The 20,114-nt window shown below is 34.6% G+C and overlaps 1 protein-coding gene across 2 annotated transcripts in view; it reads right to left on the minus strand.

Moving 5' to 3' along the window:
• Positions 1-20,114, minus strand: part of Dhc64C (dynein heavy chain, cytoplasmic) — a 1,460,071-nt gene that overhangs the window by 895,995 nt on the left and 543,962 nt on the right. For both annotated transcript variants that reach the window (XM_090376486.1, XM_090376487.1), the window contains exons 37-38: positions 10,441-10,675; positions 3,063-3,249 (exon numbers count right to left, since the gene is read on the minus strand). In XM_090376486.1, coding sequence (XP_090232612.1) covers positions 3,063-3,249; positions 10,441-10,675 — 422 coding nt within the window. The remainder of the gene's footprint in view (positions 1-3,062; positions 3,250-10,440; positions 10,676-20,114) is intronic.

The raw sequence follows: 20,114 nt of genomic DNA on the forward strand, positions 1-20,114 counted from the left end.
GAGGGACTCGGTCTCAAATATCTTAAACGTTTTTCATCCAAACATTAATCCAACAACTGAGCAGCATGAGATCTGCAGTGGGGGGGGGGGATGCACTTCCTCAAACCAACAGATGATTATTTGTCAGGCTAAAAGAAAATCTCTCTTAATTCTTGAACAGGGTGCTTACAGTTGATTCACAGTGGTGTCCAACCTACGGCCGGCACGGAAAGTGAACTAAAACAGCATTTTAAATTTATTAATTATCAAAAAATTCTCATTAAATGTTTTGTTCAGTAAATGTAATTGTGTATTGTACTTAATAAAATTTTTGAATATTTTGAATTTTTCTTTTACATGTAACAAGATATGGAAAATGTAACATTTAATTTTTCTCAAATCACTCAGTGCAGCCCGCAAAAGAAATCTAACTTTGAACTTTTTTGAATATGGCCCCTGTATGGGAAAATTGTATTTGTATTTTGTACGGGCAGTTCCTAGACCACAAGTTAATCTCTGCCTCATTGCTCTGTTGTTTTTACATTCTGTCAAGGTAAGGCCACTGTGTGTGCTGTGTAATAATAATAATAATAATAAAAAAATCCAACTGGTCAAACTGGGATAGGGGAAAAGGAAGCAGAGAGAGAGAGAGAAAAAAGTTTTAATCCCACACAGGAGAAAGTGAGAGGACAGAAAAATTTTGTCTCTGTGTGTGTGTGTGTGTGTGTGTGTGTGTGTGTGTGTGTGCGTGTGTGTGTGTGTGTGTGTGTGTGTGTTCTGTAGTGTAGTGTTTTGTGTATTGGCTACCTGGAAGCAGTGATAACCTGGACTTCCACCTCCAGGTACTCATCCCTAGCAGCTGGAAAGCAAGGCCTCCCCTACTATCTGCTCACCCTCCTCCTCCTCCCTGGGGAGGAAAAGAAAACTAGAGTAAGGTGAAAGGACGAAAGCGGGACTCCCCAGGTCCAGGATAAATTGCTGGGGGGGGGGGGGAGGTTGCTAGCTTGACATGAGAAGAAAAAAGGTTGGACACCACTGCAATAAAAGGTTGACCAAAGCCCACTGGCAGCATTGGGAATACCCCTTGATCTGCACACTTTGTATGTAGGACAGGTGTTACAAGTAGAATGGTAATCCCGTTCTCTCTTAATAAGCTCTCTTAATTCGTGCAGCAGCACTAATTGCCTAAAGGCCAGAAATGCAAACAATGTTTACCAGGGTAAATCTGTCCTGATCCATTCTTTATATGAAAATTTTTATATAGAAATTATCTTAACAATAGAGAGTGAAAAATACAAATTTAATTAAATAACTTTAAGTTTATTTGAATATCAGGTAAACATGTTAAAAAAATTTACATAATATTACAAACTTCAAAGTGTACTGCATCCAAATGTCACACATGACTGTTAATAAAAGTGCTGCTATGCCGTACCATTGCATACTATCCCAAAAAAAAAAAAAAAGCACTGGGGGTATGTATACTTGCATGTATATTTACAGTAATGCTAGGAATAAATTTAATGACTTTGAAGTACCAATTAAGTCATCAATGCTGACATATGGAGGTGTTGGAGACATTCTCATTAAGGCATAAGCGATACAGAATTTTAAGATGAGGAGTACAATCTGTATGTACAGGAAGGAGGTGGGTAAGCTCCTACTTAAGAATCATATTAAATCAAAGACAGTCAATCTATTCAATATCATTGGCCAATGCAATGTTGAGTCAGTTTGGTGTGACATAAGCTCTGGAAAAACAAAAGTGAGAGTAGGAGTGTATTTTGGACCTAAGCAATGTGAAGAGTAACAAACAACTATTCACAGAAATAGAGTGGACCAGTACATCAGAATGTCACAATGGAGGATTTTAACTTTCCAGATATTCACTGGAACTGTGAGCTGGTTACACACAGACCAACAAGATTTTGTGGACTGAATGGATGAATGTTTTCTACCACAGTGTGTTAGAGAGGCAACAAGAGGAGGAAATACTGTTGATATGATTATTCTTTCTGCAATAAGAATTTATTTCTTCCAGTACAAGACCCTCGGGGTGTAGCAATTACAGGGTGCTGATGTTAGATTTACTTAAAGAAATAACTACCATCAAGGGTAAAGGGAAGGGGTTTTTTTTTCCATAACAAAAACCGCTGTACAGAATTTTCTGAGAATGTTCTCAGAAAATTCTGTACAGTGGAACTATCTGATGATGCTACCAACAACAAATTCTAAATGGGAAGCATTCAAGGAAGTAAATGTATCAGTTACTAGGCTTTTCATACCAACTAAGAAATACTGCTGTTCTAGGCTTAGACCTAAATGGATTTCAAATGAACTGATGAGACTTGTACTAGAAAATAAAAATGCATAGGATGCCTAAAAATTATCAGGGATACAGAATCCTCCGATAGACTTAAACTATGCTATAATCAAGCCACAAAGACCTCTTCACTTATGTAAATGCTGGAAGGAAGGGTGATGAATTACACTGGTTCACTATAAGAGAAATTGTTGAAGCTTAACGTAATTTTTTATATTATTATTAATATTATTATATTATTAATAACCTAAAAGGCCAGTTTTTGTGGCAGCATTCTTTTTTGTTAATTTTGTAATTATTTATTTCTTATTATGCATATTTTATTAGTTATCTTCAATTTCTCTTCTATCACTATCTCCCTCACTTTCTTTCCTTAATATTATGATCACTGTAATTTCTATTTAAAAAAAAATTAATATCTCTAAAGAAAAGAAACAAACATTTTGAAAGAAGTTTCATATCACTCTGGAGGATGAGAAAAGTAACATGGAAATATAATTAGGCATTTTGCCCACAAGAAATAAAAATATAAACCACTGTAATTTTAATTTAAAAAAAAAATTAATATCTCTAAAGAAAAGAAAAAAAACATTTTGAAAGAAGCTTCATATCACTCTGGAGGATGAGAAAAGTAAATTAAACAGACTAAATACTATAACGAAATGTTAAAAAACAGAGAAGGCTACACCACCTTCACACTTTTTTTCAGCTACACTTTTTTATTTCCACACGTGCTCAACTTCTAAAACATGACACTTACTTGCTGTTCAGGAAGTTGTTCTGCTATTGTACCTTCATCCACCAGTTCTTCCCCTCGCTCTTGCATGTCATCTTTTATTTTTTGAATACGATCTCTCTTAATATTACCAGCACTTACGAGAACACTCTTCAATGCTCGCAAACCAAAATCATAGTGAGATTGATTAGACAACTGCTCATCACACAACCTGTTGAAAACAAAACATTACATAATAAAATCCGAAGAAATTCTTTCAATTGAAGTAAATTTGAATTTTTTCAGCCTTTTAAAGGGGAAAACTTTTCTCCCAACAAAGGGTTTTTAAATAAATAAATAAAAAAAAAAAAAAAAAGCAGAGTTAAAGGTAAATTATTTCCAAGGACTATTAATTACATATTAAATAAAAGAGACAAAAAAATTTTTATTTCGTAATAAAAAATAATGTACTATTATGATCTCAGAAATTTTTTGATTAGCATTGGCAAATGATGCAAGCTTATAGCATTAAAAAAAAAAAAAAAAAAGAGATCTCCCATTCCCCACCCTCTCAATTTGTCTAATCCTTCACAGATTTAGTCTAACTACCGAATCCCACAACACCATCTTGCAGAATTCTGGAACCGGGTAGTTAGATTATGATTGTCAGAGCAAGGAACCTTGCTACAAAGATCAAATGCCTGGGTGAAAGCAAATTTTCATACATCGACCATACAACCATTCTTCTTTGGTTTATATCCAAGAAACAGAAATGATGCTACTGGCATTTAGTTTACCAATCTATGTAATGTGTGAAAAACTTCAATCACGTTTGTTCTCAGGCGGCTAGTTTCAAGGTGCTGAAATTAAGAGAACAAAAGGGTACTTTACATAATATTACTCTTTGGTGACCTTGAACAACATTATTGTTCTTCTTTGCTATCATTCCAGAGATTGAAATCCTACTTAAAATAAGGCTTCCAGACTTGCCAGCACTGAAAACTCCTCTATATCATGGCAGAACCCAATGAGTTCCCACTTTCTTCATGTCCAATCACCCTAGTTTCCTTCCAGTTTGTTTGTTATTTGGTTTTTAGGAGCATTAGCAACTAGGGCCATATTGCTCCCCGAATATGCGGTGGTCATTCCCTGACCTTTCCGCATCCTCCGTATTTGGTGGTGATGGGCTTGAATGTTTCCTTCCAGAATGGCACTTCTGTAGCCAGGGGGCAGGATCAGCAGTGCGTAGCACACGCTTCTTGATTAGACCGGGGTTCAAGCCCATGACTACCAAGTATGTAGGATGAAGAAAGGTCAGGAAATAACCACTGCATATCCCTGGAGCAATATGGCCTTAGTTGCTAAACCAAATAACAAACAAACCTTCCAGAATAACATACAAATTGCACAGTAAACCCAACTGCTATTTAATTCTGCGATTAAAGCTAACCAAATGCAGCACTTTGCATTTATCAATGTTAAATATTAATTGTCACTTCTGAGCTTATATTCCTAATTTCTAGAGATCATGTTAAAGTCATGCATATTCCAATTACTGTCATTAATCAGGGTAGGTATACTACATCAATAAAATTTTAATATTGGCAAATTTCAACATATAAATTGATATGCCTTCATCAATATTGTTAATAAATACTGAAAATATTATGGAAAGCAGAATTAGCCTCGGGGACTCCATAAATAAACAGTATGAAGGGCAGTGGACATTAATAATAATAAGCATGCTGCATGTTAAAAGAACTGTAATTCTGTCCTTTATCCTCTTCCTGCAGACACAGAGGAATTTTTAAAAATCATGCAGTGGTCTGGGGTTTCCCTGTAGTTCAACCCTGTTTCATCTGTGTTAAAAATGTCTTCAGGATTATAAATACTTGACACAATTTGCCAAGAGGTTTTCAACCAGGTGTCAGCTGCAGAACCATTGGAATTCTGTTTTTCTCCATGAAGTTTTTTTGTAAACAATGTTATGCCTCTCCTTCTTGTCACCCTTCTGTCCGTTGCCTTAAACTCTTTGTGTAGTTTTTCAGCAAAATCATTAGCTTTTTGAAGAAGAATGCTAAAGTCTTTAGTGCATTAAATGAACGAGCCTATTTCAACCAAATGAACAGAGCTTCATCTACTGTTTGGAACTTGTGCTAAGTATTTATAATCTAAATTCCAAAAATAGCAAGGGCTTAACTTTTCAGTACTCACCTTGATCGATCTTCAATTGTTATGGTTTTAATGGCAAGAGGTGACTAGCTTTAAGGTGATTGGTTCTTAAATTAAGGGGTGGGTAAATAGTAATTACGATGAAAACGGGATTAAAATATGCGCAACGAAGTAGAAGTGCACTAACTCCGTCCTTGATTGTCATTAAATTGGGAATCTCTAAATAGTGGATGTTATTGTTATTTGGGTTTTTAGGAGCATTAGCAACTAAGGCCATATTGCTCCCTAAATAGTGGAAAAGCCAAAAGTCACAACGAAGGACTTTCATTAAAAAATGTCTTCAGTTGGCAAGTTAAATGAAAAGGGAACGCATACTGTATTTAAGAACAATTTTGTAATCCCATGATGCACTTTGTTACTTGTGGGAATCTCAGATTGATGAGATTCCAAACCGGATAAAGATTGAAGGGGAGTTTCGCATTTATAATATTTAGATCAGAGTGATTACGAAACCATTCTATACTGAGGGCTTCGAATTGTAAAATTTTGTAACTGTTTTTTTTAATTTTAATATGGTAATGGCTGAGTCAACTAAGGGAGTATGGTTGTTGGAGTGGGCATGTAAAGTAAGTTCAGTGCTAGATTGCCCAGTTCTGACGCTATTGTAGTGGTAGTATGCTCTGGTATTGGATTGAACCGAATTTGGTTGTGGTACTACCAATGTAACAGGCATTACAATTGTGTTCACATTTTATTAAATAAATAATATTATTCATTTTGCTTGTTGGATATTTATGTGTTTCTTTATATTTATTGAAAAGTGATCCGAGTTTGTTATGTGGAAAAAATAAGAGTGATGTCTGTACCTGCAAATATTCGCCGAAATTGTCCTGTAAGATTACTATGATAAGCCTTCAGGAAGGACAAGATGTTTTACTCTTTTTGATGAGTTTTATGGGGTTATTGATATTATTTTTTGCAATGGAAATGGTATGTTGGATTAATTTTGGAGGGTAATTCTGGCTATGAATTTTTTTCCGTTCTCTATAACCAAATCTACAACGCCTTTAAATTCAGCACCTCACAAGACGACCTATCCAATGAGTTACAATATCTCACAAAAAAATTCAGAGCCAGAAATTACCCTCAAAAAATTAATCCAACATACCATTTCCATCGCAAAAAATAATATCAATAACCCCATAAAACGCATCAAAAATGGTAAAACACGTCTTGTCCTTCCTTATCATAGTAATCGTGCAGGACAATTTCGGCGAACATTTGCAGGTACAGACATCACTCTTATTTTTTCAACTTATAACAAACTCGGATCACTTTTCAATAAATATAAAGAAACACATAAATATCCAACAAGCAAAATGAATAATATTATTATTTAATAAAATGTCAACAGAACTGTAACGCCTGTTACATTGGTAGTACCACAACCAAATCATCCAATACCAGAGCATACTACCACTATAACAGCTTCAGAACTGGACAATCTAGCACTGAACTTACTTTACATGCCCACTCCAATAACCATACTCCCTTAGTTGACACAGCTATTATTACCATATTAAAATTAAAAAAACAGTTACAAAATTTTACAATTTGAAGCCCTCATTATAGAATGGTTTCGTCACCACTCTGATCTAAATATTATAAATGCGAAACTCCCCTTCAATCCTTCTCCGGTTTGGAATCTCACCAATCTGAGATTCCCGAAAGTAACAATGTGCATCACGGGATTACAAAATTCTTCTTAAACACAGTACGCGTTCCGTTTTCATTTAACTTGCCAACTGAAGACGTTTTTTAACGAAAGTCCTTCATTACGACTTTTGGCTTATCCACTATTTAGGGAACAATATGGCCTTAGTTGCTAATGCTCCTAAAAACCAAAATAACAATAACATCCACTATTTAGAGATTCTCAATTTAACCCAATTTAATGACAACCAAGGATGGAGTTAGTGCACTTCTACTTCCTTGCGCATATTTTAATCCTGTTTCCATCATAATTACTATTTACCCACCCCTTAATTTAAGAACCAATCACCTTAAAGCTAGTCACCTCTTGCCATTCAAACCATAACAATTCCAGATCGATCAAGGTGAGTAACTGAAAAATTAAGCCCTTCCTATTTTTTTGAACTGAGTCCAATAAAACAGCACTTTAAGTCATACTATAACTTCTAATTATTTATAATCCTGAAGACACTAATCTGGTTTCATTATTCGCATTAGTGCTTAATGTTTGACGTCATTTTAATAATTTTGATAAACATGACTGAGACACTCCTAATTTTACTGCTGCTTACCTTTGAGACATATTGCCTAAGTTTAATTTATCGTACATTTCTAAAATTCATAAATTATCTTTTACACTCAAATTCACTCTCTTTCTGTTCACTAAAAAAAAAAAATTTCTTTTTTTGGGTAATAAAATTAAAAACAGTAAAAAAGACAGAAATTAAAAGCAGATTTAAGTGAAGGGGAAACAAATTTCACCATAATAACGTGAAAACACAGAATTCTAGCTATCGGTATTATCATAAATGCAATGCGTGTTTACTCCTGTTTATTGCATTAACAGAAAAGTCCAATAAACCAGAAACTGCAAATTGTTTTTGTTTTATGGTTGTGATCTCTAAATGTGACCTCCAGAATTGTGCTTTGAAAAATATCACAGAGGCATTCACAATTGATTCTTATAACCGAAGATGCAAGTCTAATAAATGATGCAGTTGCAGTGCATTTTATTGATTTGAATCAATTCTTTGAAATTTGATTCTATAAAGTGGCTGATCCTGCTGATCCTAATAACCAGTGATCATTATAACCGACACTTACTGTGTGTGTGTGTGTGTGTGTGTGTGTGTGTGTGTGTGTGTGTGTGTGTGTGTGTGTGTGTTAAATAGGAAAGGTCACTCTACAATAGAATCTTTTATTACTATTATCTTAGCAATAAATTTATAATACTTTTCACTGCCACTGTGCAATTGCAGCAACAATGCCAGCTTTATTGGTTCTTGAAAAACTAAATTTTTTAAATTTATTTTACTTATTATTTATTTTATCTATATTTTTTTGTTATTTCTTTATCAAAATAACATTTCTGAGCAATATAAGTGCATGATTAGTACAAATTAGTTGCTCTATATAAACAACTGCCACCTATGACAGTATCACTGTCACTATGAAATGTAATGTCTACTTTTATATTATCTATTGTTTCTTGTGAAATTTCATCATATTTCTTTAGAACTGAAAGATATTGTTAATCAGTTTAGACCACACAAGTATAATCAAACGTGTGTGTGTTAAAGAGAAAGTGTTAAAGTGTATTTCTATTCTGCAAGTCAGACTAGGACACTTGATGACCAATTGATTATTGGAAATCAGCAAAAATTCAGGGAATATTTAAAAAATTCCAAATAAAATATAGCAGTGCTATTTGTTTGAAAACAGAAAAAGACAGAGGAAAAACTATTTAGGATAAAAAAAAAGGGGGGGGGGCAAGTGAAACTGAATCAAAAAGATTGCCTATCCATCATAAACCCAAAGAGTTGTCATCTATGCTCATGTCATGAGTTAAAGAAACTATTCACAGGAACAGGAATCTCATCATATGATATAGTTAATGGGGGTGTAATTCTTTTACAGATCATACAAAACATTTGCCTGCAAGATTGGAACTATGACAAGCATTCAATAGAGCAAAAGCAGAATTGGGTTACTGTGTGTGTGCGCAAGTGTCAGAATCTTTAGGGGAAATATTTCAGAAATCCATAATTCCTTTCTTTTCAGGCAAAATATCACACTGAAATAGATTAAATAAAGCAGCAAAGTCTTCAAAATTGTAAAAATCCCAAATGAGAATGTCCCAAACGAGAGACAAATGCACGAGGAAAGATTTTGCTAACTGTATTTTTTGACACTGACTAAAAGGAGCAACAGAAAACAAGACCATCTAGATAGGAATGCAGTTATATGGGAATGACAGCATCAATTTGTTAATAGACAATCTTGAGTGACCATATCTGACTAGATTCAGGATTTCTGAAGCAGTACTCAGGATTTCTGAAGCAGTACCAAAGGAAAGGGATGCAAAAAAATAAAATAAAATAAATAAATAAAATAATAATTTTGACATCATATACTATCAGAAAAGCTTTTTATACTGTTTCATATAAAAGACTGCTGAACAAATTAGAGCACAATGGAATCAGTAGGGTCAATTTGCTACTACGGATAAAGAGATAGTTCAGTGGGAGAAGAGAGAGTGATTATCAAAGGGCACTGTTCTTCTTAGTAATGTTATTAGTGGAGTCATTGAAGGCTGCCCATTGTTGTTTTCAATATTTATCAATGATACAGATGAAGGCATATCAGGCTTAATGTCTAAGTTTGCAGATGATACAAAGGTTGACAGGGTAGTTAATGAAACGACCCTGAAATAAGTTCGAGAAAAATTAGGCATATGGGCTAAGAAATGGCAAATGAAAGTGACCGCTGACAAATTATGTTTCTCCATGCCCATTGTGTTATTACTATTTTTTTTTTTTAAGTATTGCATAAGGTTAGTAGTAATCCCAGAATAATATACGAACTGAATGTTACCATATTCATGACAATAAACAACAAAACAGTTCTGGGAATAATTGTGCTGTCAGATATGAAATTCTCTAAGCAGTTCAAGAAGGTTGTAAAGTAGCTCTTGGGGTTTTGTGAATAATACAGGAATTTTGTCAGCACAGATAAGGATGCAATTATTCTGCTGCATAAGGCAATGGTAAGGCCACATCTTGAATACTGCATGCAGATCTGGAAGCCTTGTTGAACGATATGGTTGGTGGGAAGAATTGTAGCATCTGAAAACCAGATGCCTGTGAGTTAATCTGATTAAGGCATTTAAGGCTTTGAATGGATTGAATAATCTAATGTTTCATGGCATCCTTACTCTTGTTCAGATAACACACACCAAGAGGGGCATAAATTTAAATTGAGGAAGGATGGTTGCCGAACAGATACGCAGAAATTTGCTTTTAGAGGGTAGCTGATTATCAGAACACAAACTTCCTTCCATCTGATGTGGTGGAGCAGTTTGAATAGATTTTAAAATAATCATACTGGATGAGTAGGTGTTGCAGACAATGGTTTTTTTTTTTTTTTTTTTGCTGAGGCTGTGCAAGCTTCTTCCTTGCATCATTTACCAATACTAAAGAGTTCAAAAACAGGTACCTACTTGAAAAATGGAACAATCTTGCTGGCTAACTTCTCCGCTGTTCTAAATCCTTGAGAAAACAACATAACTTGGGCAATTAACTGTCTGTCAGGCTTTGTCATAGCTAAAGATCTGAATAGTTTTTTCAGGTTATCTGGTAAATTGGATCTACCGGCGTAACCAGGATTCATTGTGATGAAGATAGCCATATCTGGATTTACCCTCACTTGTTTTCCAATTAATTCTACAGAAAGCTCTTTATAATAAAAGAAAAGAAAATATATCTTCAGTTGAGAGGATAACAGCAAAAATAAAAGAAAGCAATGAAAGCTTATCTTAATTAAATAAATCCTTAATATAACATCCACATAATAATACAGACCTTATATAAACACTATTTGCATAATTCATACTGTATGATGGAAAATGAGGTTTATTCTTTTAATTTATTTTTAATAAATAAAAAGAACAAGCCACTGAATGACAATTATAAAACTGTTAAAATTAAGAATTCCAACAGATAGAATGAAGAGTAGTCATATGAATTATTGTAAACAGCAATATGCAGTGGGTCCTTATTATCTGAAGATAACTGGGACAACATATAGGCCACTTAAAACAGGGATGAAATCACATACAAAATAAGTGACAAAAATAAGGTCTAACTGAACCCTTAATATAATAAATGATAGGGAGCATCTGAATTAGCCTTTCATGCCATTAATGAAAAACATACTTCTTTATTTAACGAGGCCAAAATACTTAATGTTCAATGTAATTATACGCGACTATTAATTGCAGAAACCATAGAAATTAAATTACACGAGAATTCTGTTAATTATTGGCAGCCATATTTGATCTCCAATGCGTGGACCTTTACACGCATGTGCAAAGACAAATAATCACTATTTAAGTTTCAGGTTCAACCCTATTTGGTAATTTTCATTCCTGTGATCACGACATACAGCCGAAAAGCATTGTCAGCTTCAGGAAGGAAAATCGCTTTGAATATTTTCATTAGATTCTTTTTAATTTTTAATTGCGTTAAAGTGATTTTTAATTATTTATTTTTTAATGTAAGTTTTCGAATTTCATTTTAATTTCTGGAGAGTATCATACGGAAGTGTTCTACGTACTATATTGAGGTAAACTCATCTCAACGTAGAACGTATTGAGTATTACAGCTCTTATTCATACTATATATATATAACTAATGTCACATCTAATGTCAACTGGTTTAACTCATCCAAATTCTCATTTATTAATGTTACTGCATGTAAATGTTATCAAGGGATTGCAAAATAATAGACATCCCTAAATTCAATGAGAAGGTATGATCACCCATATCATTTCACTCTTGTTCATTATCTGGTCTAACTGTCAGTGATCCATATCCTCAACAGTACTACATGTGATTTCAGCAATTCTCCAACTTCATGGCATCACACATCTTTTATAGGATATGCATCCAATTATCAACGAATTCTTCAAATTTATGGAAACCATCACAATATAAATTTATCCACCAGCTATTTGTCATCCAAAAAGGAACTTTCTACCAAGCCTGTCCAATAATGTTAACTCAATCAAAATTGCTGCAAAAAATTATAATCTGCATCTTACTTGGTTGAATATTATATGTTGTAACTTGTGGGACTTCGATAAAAAATACACAAATGATTAGAAGATAAAATTAGTATAATTACAAATGAAACTACTTACTGAATTGTGAATTTTAGTCAAGGCTAAAAACTCATTTAAAACTCCTCTAAAATGAAAGAAATTAACATTAGAAGACACACATATATACAGGATTAGCCTATAAAAATGCAACCCAGTCTGCAATAACATTTTATCAGAAAACTAACAGAAAATTTTATTAACTTTGTTACAGAATGTCCTGAAAAGTCCAACTAGTCCATATAGACATGGATTCACACTTTGTGCTTGATGGAAAAATTAAAATATGTTCAGAAGTTGCACGAATGCAGTTCTTGATGTTTTGCTTCAGCTCATCCAGAATTTGAATTACTTGAAACCACAAAATAAACAGGTCATCAAGGAACTGTGCACTGAAGGGGCTAGTGCTACTGAAACTAAAAATATCAATCATACTCTTCAACATGAGCTGTCAAATAAAAGCTTACTACAACTCAGCATTATCCAACATTGTAAACATCAGTGTTCAAGTTGTACACAAGTTCAGAGAGAAATAAAGCAGTAGGATAGCTTCGATTAAATTTTTATTGGCGCATCAGCAACTGCAGTAGGATAGCAGTTATTCTCCTATCTTCTAGAAGACCTATCTTTCTGAGAAGAATCTCAGCCTTATGGACATTTACAACAAGAGACAAAATAATTGAATACAGTGCACAGAAAACCTTGACACGTTATTATGTCAGAAATAAAGCAGTAGGATAGCTTCAATTAAATTTTTATTGGCGCATCAGCAACTGCAGTAGGATAGCAGTTATTCTCCTATCTTCTAGAAGACCTATCTTTCTGAGAAGAATCTCAGCCTTATGGACATTTACAACAAGAGACAAAATAATTGAATACAGTGCACAGAAAACCTTGACACGTTATTATGTCAGTTCACTTATATACATATCTAACTTCAAACGTGGGGGAACTATATTTACCAATAGTTTATTGCTCGGAGACACAGTGTTCTAATTGGCTGTATTTACAAAATAACACATCGGGCTTCCAGGCCAAATGACCTTGTCAGGAAATCAGATTTTTCTGTTTGAACAGAATTTTCGTTAGGCATGACAAGAGGAAAATGGAGGAAATGCTAATAGAAAATTAAATTAGAAGTAAATAATCTGTTTTCAGTGCACAAGTAAGAATATCCGAAAACAAATAACAACAACAGCAAGGACGTTGCTCCTGTGCCTATTCCAAAGCATCCTCAACTTCGACCAGCTACTCGGCATACTCACCACAAATGTCCAGCCACAGGAACGCTCAAAAATGGCCAAAAGAGGAAAATAGACCAAGCGAATTACAAATTGAGAGGACGAACAAGTCGATCATTTCAATTTGCACAACTCATAACAATTTCTTACAAGTTCAATTTTTAGGGTTGAGAAGTAGTTTTTTGTTGTTATTAAATTTCATTAAAAATTTTTTTTCATATTTGAACAGAATATGTCATTATTCAAAATTAAACTTGCAGTATTTCAACTTTCCTTTAACAAATAAGTAATTTTTCTTTAGCGCTGAGCGAATTTTGAAATTGCGTATTTTGCCCTTGAATTTAATCCCTAATTAGAATATAGAGTTATAGGAAATTAAATGCTTTATTCATCCATAAGTACATCCTAAAGCGATTTTCATCTTCTTCAAGTCCTGCAGTAAATGATGGAATTCACCTTTTTCTGTTCTCTTCCAGTTGATGTCATGTATCCATTAGTACTCTTCTGTTTTCTTAGCTATAAGAGAAGTGTGTGCATTTTCAAAATCTGGAGAGGAGGATGAACTGTGGCAATTCATTTTGCTTCAGCTTTCCTCAAAGAGAATTACACGTATATAATGTTACAGATTGCCAGATGTACCCCTTTTGGAAGTATAATAAAATTTCCAAGATACCCCTTTTTTAACATTTTAAAAAAGCAGAAATCATAAAACACCCTGTTGAGATGATTATTTAGGAAGAAAGAATTAACTGACGATAAAGATGTTGCTGAAATGCACCCTTAATTAAATACTCAAATATGACATTCTATCCTATTAACAAAGAGGGTTGTAGAATATTTATATTATGCTTATTTTGTAACCTTTTACTTTTCTACTTGACTTCTTTTTATTTCGTTGTAATGGTTTAAGGCTCAGGCAACAAACTTTTCTTTATTTAAAATTCCCAATATCAATATCGATTTTCTGTATGAAGAATATGTTCTGTTGAAATCATTCTGCAGAAATACTGAGACAAAAGACCTCAAAAATGCCACAGGTGTTTGGATAAAAATTTTAAATGCGCACAAAGTATGTAATACAGAAAAAAATATTAATTTTGTGTTTGCTTTTCCTCACTCAAATGCAATGCGTGAGCAAGTATTTAGCTCAATGTTTAACCCGTGGAAAAAGGATAGAAATAAGAATGTTGAAGGAGAATCTGTTGCAGAAAGCCAATCCCAAAATGTCAGTCAAAGAATTTAACGCATGTGCACTAAAATGAAAAACTGTTAAAGAAAATTCGCTCAAATGAAAAGTATTGCTAGGTAAATATTTACTTTTTGATAAAATAAATCAGGTTTACTGAATATGTATTGTAAACAATTATGTAAAAAATGTTTGATGTTAGTATTTACAAGTTTCCTTTAGTGTTTATAACTTTTGCAATAAAATTTTCCGAATTAAACGAATTAAAGCACGGGCTATAATTCGGTTAATTTTTATTAAAATTTGACTAATTTTGAATTCCCACGAACTTATAAAAATCAACAAAATATAGAAATAAAATGGTTGTTATTAAAATTGTTCAGTTTTCTTAAGATATAATGCGAGTACCCCTAAACGAGGAATGAATACCCCAAACATAAGCATCAGTACCTGAAGATCAAATTTTAATCTGGCCACCCTACGTTACAGTTTGTTCTCCGACCGACTTCACAGTTAACACTAAACAGGGATCACAGAGTACTACTCTGTGACAGGGACATGTCGACATTCACGTGACATGATAATAGTGTGTTTCTGCACTAACTCACAGAATATTGCCATGTGTTGTGCAACTCACCTAAGTTAGATGGTAAAAAAAAGTAAAGGTAAAGTGCAGCCATTATCAACCCACTGCAGGATGGAAGCCTCCTCAACAATTCATACTGAGGGAAATGGATCATAATCTGCCACGCTGGTCCAGTGTGGGTTGGCAGATCGACCATATTCAGCAGTCAGGGGCATGAACCCTGGTCTACTCAAAGACCATGTGCTACTGCACTCCCGCTCCTGACCACTCGGCTATGGAGGCCTAGTTAGATGGTATACATGTAAATGGCTACAAGTGGAATACAGCCACAGCTAAACCCGCCAATACAGTAACTCATCAATTTATGAACAGCATATTTTACTGAAAAGTGGCTTGTAGTACAAAAGTTTTTATTTCAGGAGCAATTTTCCCAATAAACATAATGAGAGAATGTATTTGAAAATTGAATGGATGACAAATGGATGGAATAACAATAAGTGTCCGCACAACAAAATTAAAATGTATATTTGCAATAATATTTTAAAATCATATCTTAACTTAATTTCTTGGGAAAAATTAAATATCTTTGTTGTAATATATAGCACAGGTGGATTGCACTTGAGCCACTCTCATAAGTTAATGAAGTAATGACTGTGTGTAGCTGCAACAGGATCTATAAAATTTGGGCAGATGGGCTGAGAAGTGGCAACTGAAGTTTAACATTGCATCTGTCAAAGTACTGCATATGGGTAGAAGTAACCCCAGAGAAATGTACCAACTGTGTGGTATTACACTTAGGTTGGCAGAAAATGAAAAAGATCTGGGAGTAATTGTGCAGTCAGATATGAAGTTTTCTAAGCAATGCAGACAGGCTGCTAAAGCAGGTCATGGGGTATTTTCAACGATATAAAGGAATTTTGCGATGATTATCCCTTTGTATAAGGCAACAAGTCAGGCCACACTTTGAGTACTGCGTACAGGTCTGGAGGCCTCATTTTAGGAAGGATATAGAGTTGCTTGAACATGTGCAGAGAAGGGCAACAAGATTGGCGAGGGAAATGAAGGGGTCCTCTTACCAAGAAAGCCTTAAGTTCTGCAAATTGCAGCAGGTGGAGACCAGGCACCTGCGAGGTGATCTGATTGAGATGTATAAGGCCTTGAATGGGTTGAGCACGCTGAATTCTGATGGAATTCTTCAGCTTGATCAGATTACGAACCTGAGATGGCATAAATTCAAATTGAGGAAAGACTATTATAGAACAGATGTGCAGAAATTTACCTTTAGCAAGTGGGTGGTTAATTGTGGGAACAATCTTCCATCTGTTGTGAAAGTTGATAGCTTAAATAAATTCAAGGAGGAACTGGACAAACTTTTAGAGGAAATGGATGTGTGAAATTGTTGGGTCCCCCCCCCCCTTTTTTTGCTGATGCTAGATAAGCTCATACACTTGCTTTATTGCATCACATGCCTCCATTACTACTAATATGTGAGTAAACAAGAATATTTTTGCTTAAAAGAAATTGCCATAGTAAGTTGAATTTTGTTTGACATTACAGCAGCTAACAACTTAATGGCATTTGATTTGACTGGGGTTTTAGTGGAGCAACAACAAGGCTATAACAAGCAAAAATAGGTCAATTAAAGAAAAAGAAAAAATTTTTCAGTGACCAACAAAATTTAGTCACATGTCATAACATATACACCTTAAAAATTGGTAAAACAAAAATTGGTAAAACTATATATTTTAAATAAGTCCACATGAGTTTAAGGATTTTAAATCTTGGAATAGTATCAGGTCAATACTATTGACCTGATATTCCAAACTATCCTTTCTGACAATGGTCATTGTCAGAAAGTATATGATAGTATATATGGCACAATCAGATGGCTGAAAGCAGGAAAAGACAAAGGGTGTTCATCGATAAAAAAAAAAAAAGGACATTCACATAGATTGTAATGAATTGTGAAAATGGTGTTGTGTTATCACACACGAAGGAGGGGTCATGCTCATACAGGCAAGAACGTTCGAAAAACAAATATAACATGATAAAATGGTACAGAATATGACTGCATTTCATCACTTATAAAGCCCATAAAAGATTCATTAGTCTGTGTATACTATATTGTTATAATTTTGAGTTTTAATACCAAGACCATCTCTGCTATACTTTTCTGCATTTGTGAGAAATGTTCTCTGATACAGCAAAGTGCAAAGATGGCAGCAGATCCCAGAGATGACTGACTCTGAGCCATCAGTAAAGAGGCACGAAATCTCAACACAGCCCCCCCCTGCTCTTTTTAATAGAGAAATCGCATATTTTGGATGAGATATCCAGGGTAGAAAAAGATGCCCTAGTGACTGGGGAACATAGTCTACCTTAATTTTAAGATCTCTTGCACATGAATACCAAAAGGGGCATGTAGCAATATCATGTGTGTCATAAAGATTTTGCCTTATGGCTCAAAGGCAGATAGCCACACATGGGATGGTGCGGCTGGAGGTGTAAACCTTAGACAGGTAATCTAGTTTAGATTATTGCCTCAGTTGTTACATAAAATGGAAAAGAGATGCTTTGGGTGCCTTATGCACTTAGTCCACGGATGGACTGTTGGAAGACAACTATTTACTGAACGTAAGCCCCAATAATTTTGTCTCGGATACTATTAGAATGATATTTTGTCAAGTTTGAGATCAGATCAAATATGAGAGAAACTAACCCATGCCAAATTCGAATGTTCAGTTCAAACAAAACTTAAATAAAATTACTGGGTTTAAGGCCAAGACGATAAATGTCTCTTAAAATTCCAAATCCAACCCCTGATATGGTGCCCAAAACACATGTAGTCTAGCATAGGATACTAAGAGTGAGGAAACCAACAAGCATTGCACTTCCTCATCCATTCAAAGCTTTAAACACCTCAATCTTATCGCCTCTGAGGTGCCTAGTCGGCACATGATGCAATTTGCAGGACAGAAACCTTTCCTGGTAAGAGCATCCACTTTTTCCTCTCACGAATCATGTCTCTTTTCTACACCCATTCCAACATATTTACATCCTAAAATGAGGTTTCCAGACCTGTATACAGTACTCAAGATGTGGCCGAACCATTGCCTTATAGAACAGAATTATCATCTCCATACTGCAGCTGGATAAATTCCTATATATCACCAACAAAACTCCATGAGATGTTCAGCAACCTGTTTATACTGCTCAGAGAATTATATATATCACTGCACCTCAAAGTTTTTTTTTTCATTCTCCAATATTCTAAGTGTGGTACCATAGAGTTAGTAAGTTAATCTAGGATTAACTTACAAACATAGTAAGTTTGTCCTAGATTAGTAGCATACCCTGGTTAGTGTTATTAACCACCCAGCCATTATATTTGTAAAACTCAGACATTAAGAATGGCATCCCTTTCACAAAATTAAAAAATTACAGAAAACAATAATGCCACAAGCCAGAATCCTGTGGAATGAAAACACTTGTCCAAGTACCCATCTATAACAACTGTATTCTCCCATTCAACCATCTCTTTATTCATAGCAATAATTTGTCCTTAATGACAAGGCTCAGAGTCTTATGTGCAACATTCTCAAAAGCTTTTTGGAAATATAAGTATATGGTGACAAAACTATTTTTTTGTATGCAGTTCTTTTGTTACAGTGTGTTACAATATCAAATCAGATTAGTTAGACATGATCACCTATTAACAAGTACATGTTGTAACTGCAGTGAAACAGTATTCATGTCTGTGAGAAATTCATGTTATTTCTTTATTATTCAACCCCATTATTCAACCTATGCAACCCCATTATTCAACCACCCCCTTGTCAAGTGGAGAATACATTCACACACCTACAGTTCATAGGGACTTCCTCTGAATCAAAGGATGGCATGCTGTATTTATGGCGGGATGTCCTTCCTGCCCTCCTGATAGGAAACATTAATTGCACTTTAGTTTTCAGTATTTGAATTTCTTACTGTTTCTTCCACTACTGGCATGTGTGAGAGCATGCCTAGTGTTCTTTTTGGAAATTGGTACAAATTGCCTTTAGAGCTGAACATTGCTTGCTCCCTTGATCATTAATACTATATCCAGCACAGATACACGAGGCACACCAGTGTGAGAAGCACTTAAAACACCTTAGTAGATTCGGAATGTAATGTAAATCCTTACTGGACAATTTATGTAGTCTGCACTGATGGAATCTGGGGGTGGGGGAAGAGAATTTAAGGAAGAGCGATCAAGTAAAAAAACAAGACCCTCACCTTTCCCCATAGACATTTGTTTGACAGCTGTCACGTCCTTGATCTTTCAGTTCAGACCAACTCTCTTTCTCAAAAACATGAAGATCCCACTCCAACATAATCCCATGTGAAGAGTTCAGAATTTCATTGGAGGCTACAGTGATGGCTACCCCCCACACACACATCAAGTTTGGTTTTCTGAACGTTTTGGCTGGATATATTTGGTATATGAGAAGTGATCTGACAAGTGTTCAAGTTAAAACACTTGTCAGATCTGTAACCAAGGACCACAAAACCTTAATCTCACACACACACACACACACACACACACACACACACACAAAATTGGATTGTATCAGCACCCAAATCACCTCTATGACAATGCTGGCAGAACTTGATTTCTTTCTCCCCCCCCCTCCCCCCTTAACTATATGTACAAAATATGATACAGTTTGCTGTGTATGATGTGGGACACTACTGATCGGTTCAAGATCTATAAAATCAGCTATTTTTTGATGTGCATGACCTATATTGTCTCTACACTTGTCACTGACTGGTCTTTTACAATTGTGATTGGTACTGCTATTTTAATAAAAGAATAAAAACTAAATTTTATTCTTTTATCAATTTTTACTGATTTCAAAATTCAGAAATGGTATCATTCCTCAGTTGTATCATATGCACTGAAAATGAAATATCTGCAAAATAAATTTTCCTTTTTTCTTTTATTGCTAACTAAACAATTCAA

This window comes from Mastigoproctus giganteus, chromosome 6, assembly GCF_048544385.1.
Source record: "Mastigoproctus giganteus isolate SK-2022 chromosome 6, ASM4854438v1, whole genome shotgun sequence".
Lineage (NCBI taxonomy): Eukaryota > Metazoa > Arthropoda > Arachnida > Uropygi > Thelyphonidae > Mastigoproctus > Mastigoproctus giganteus.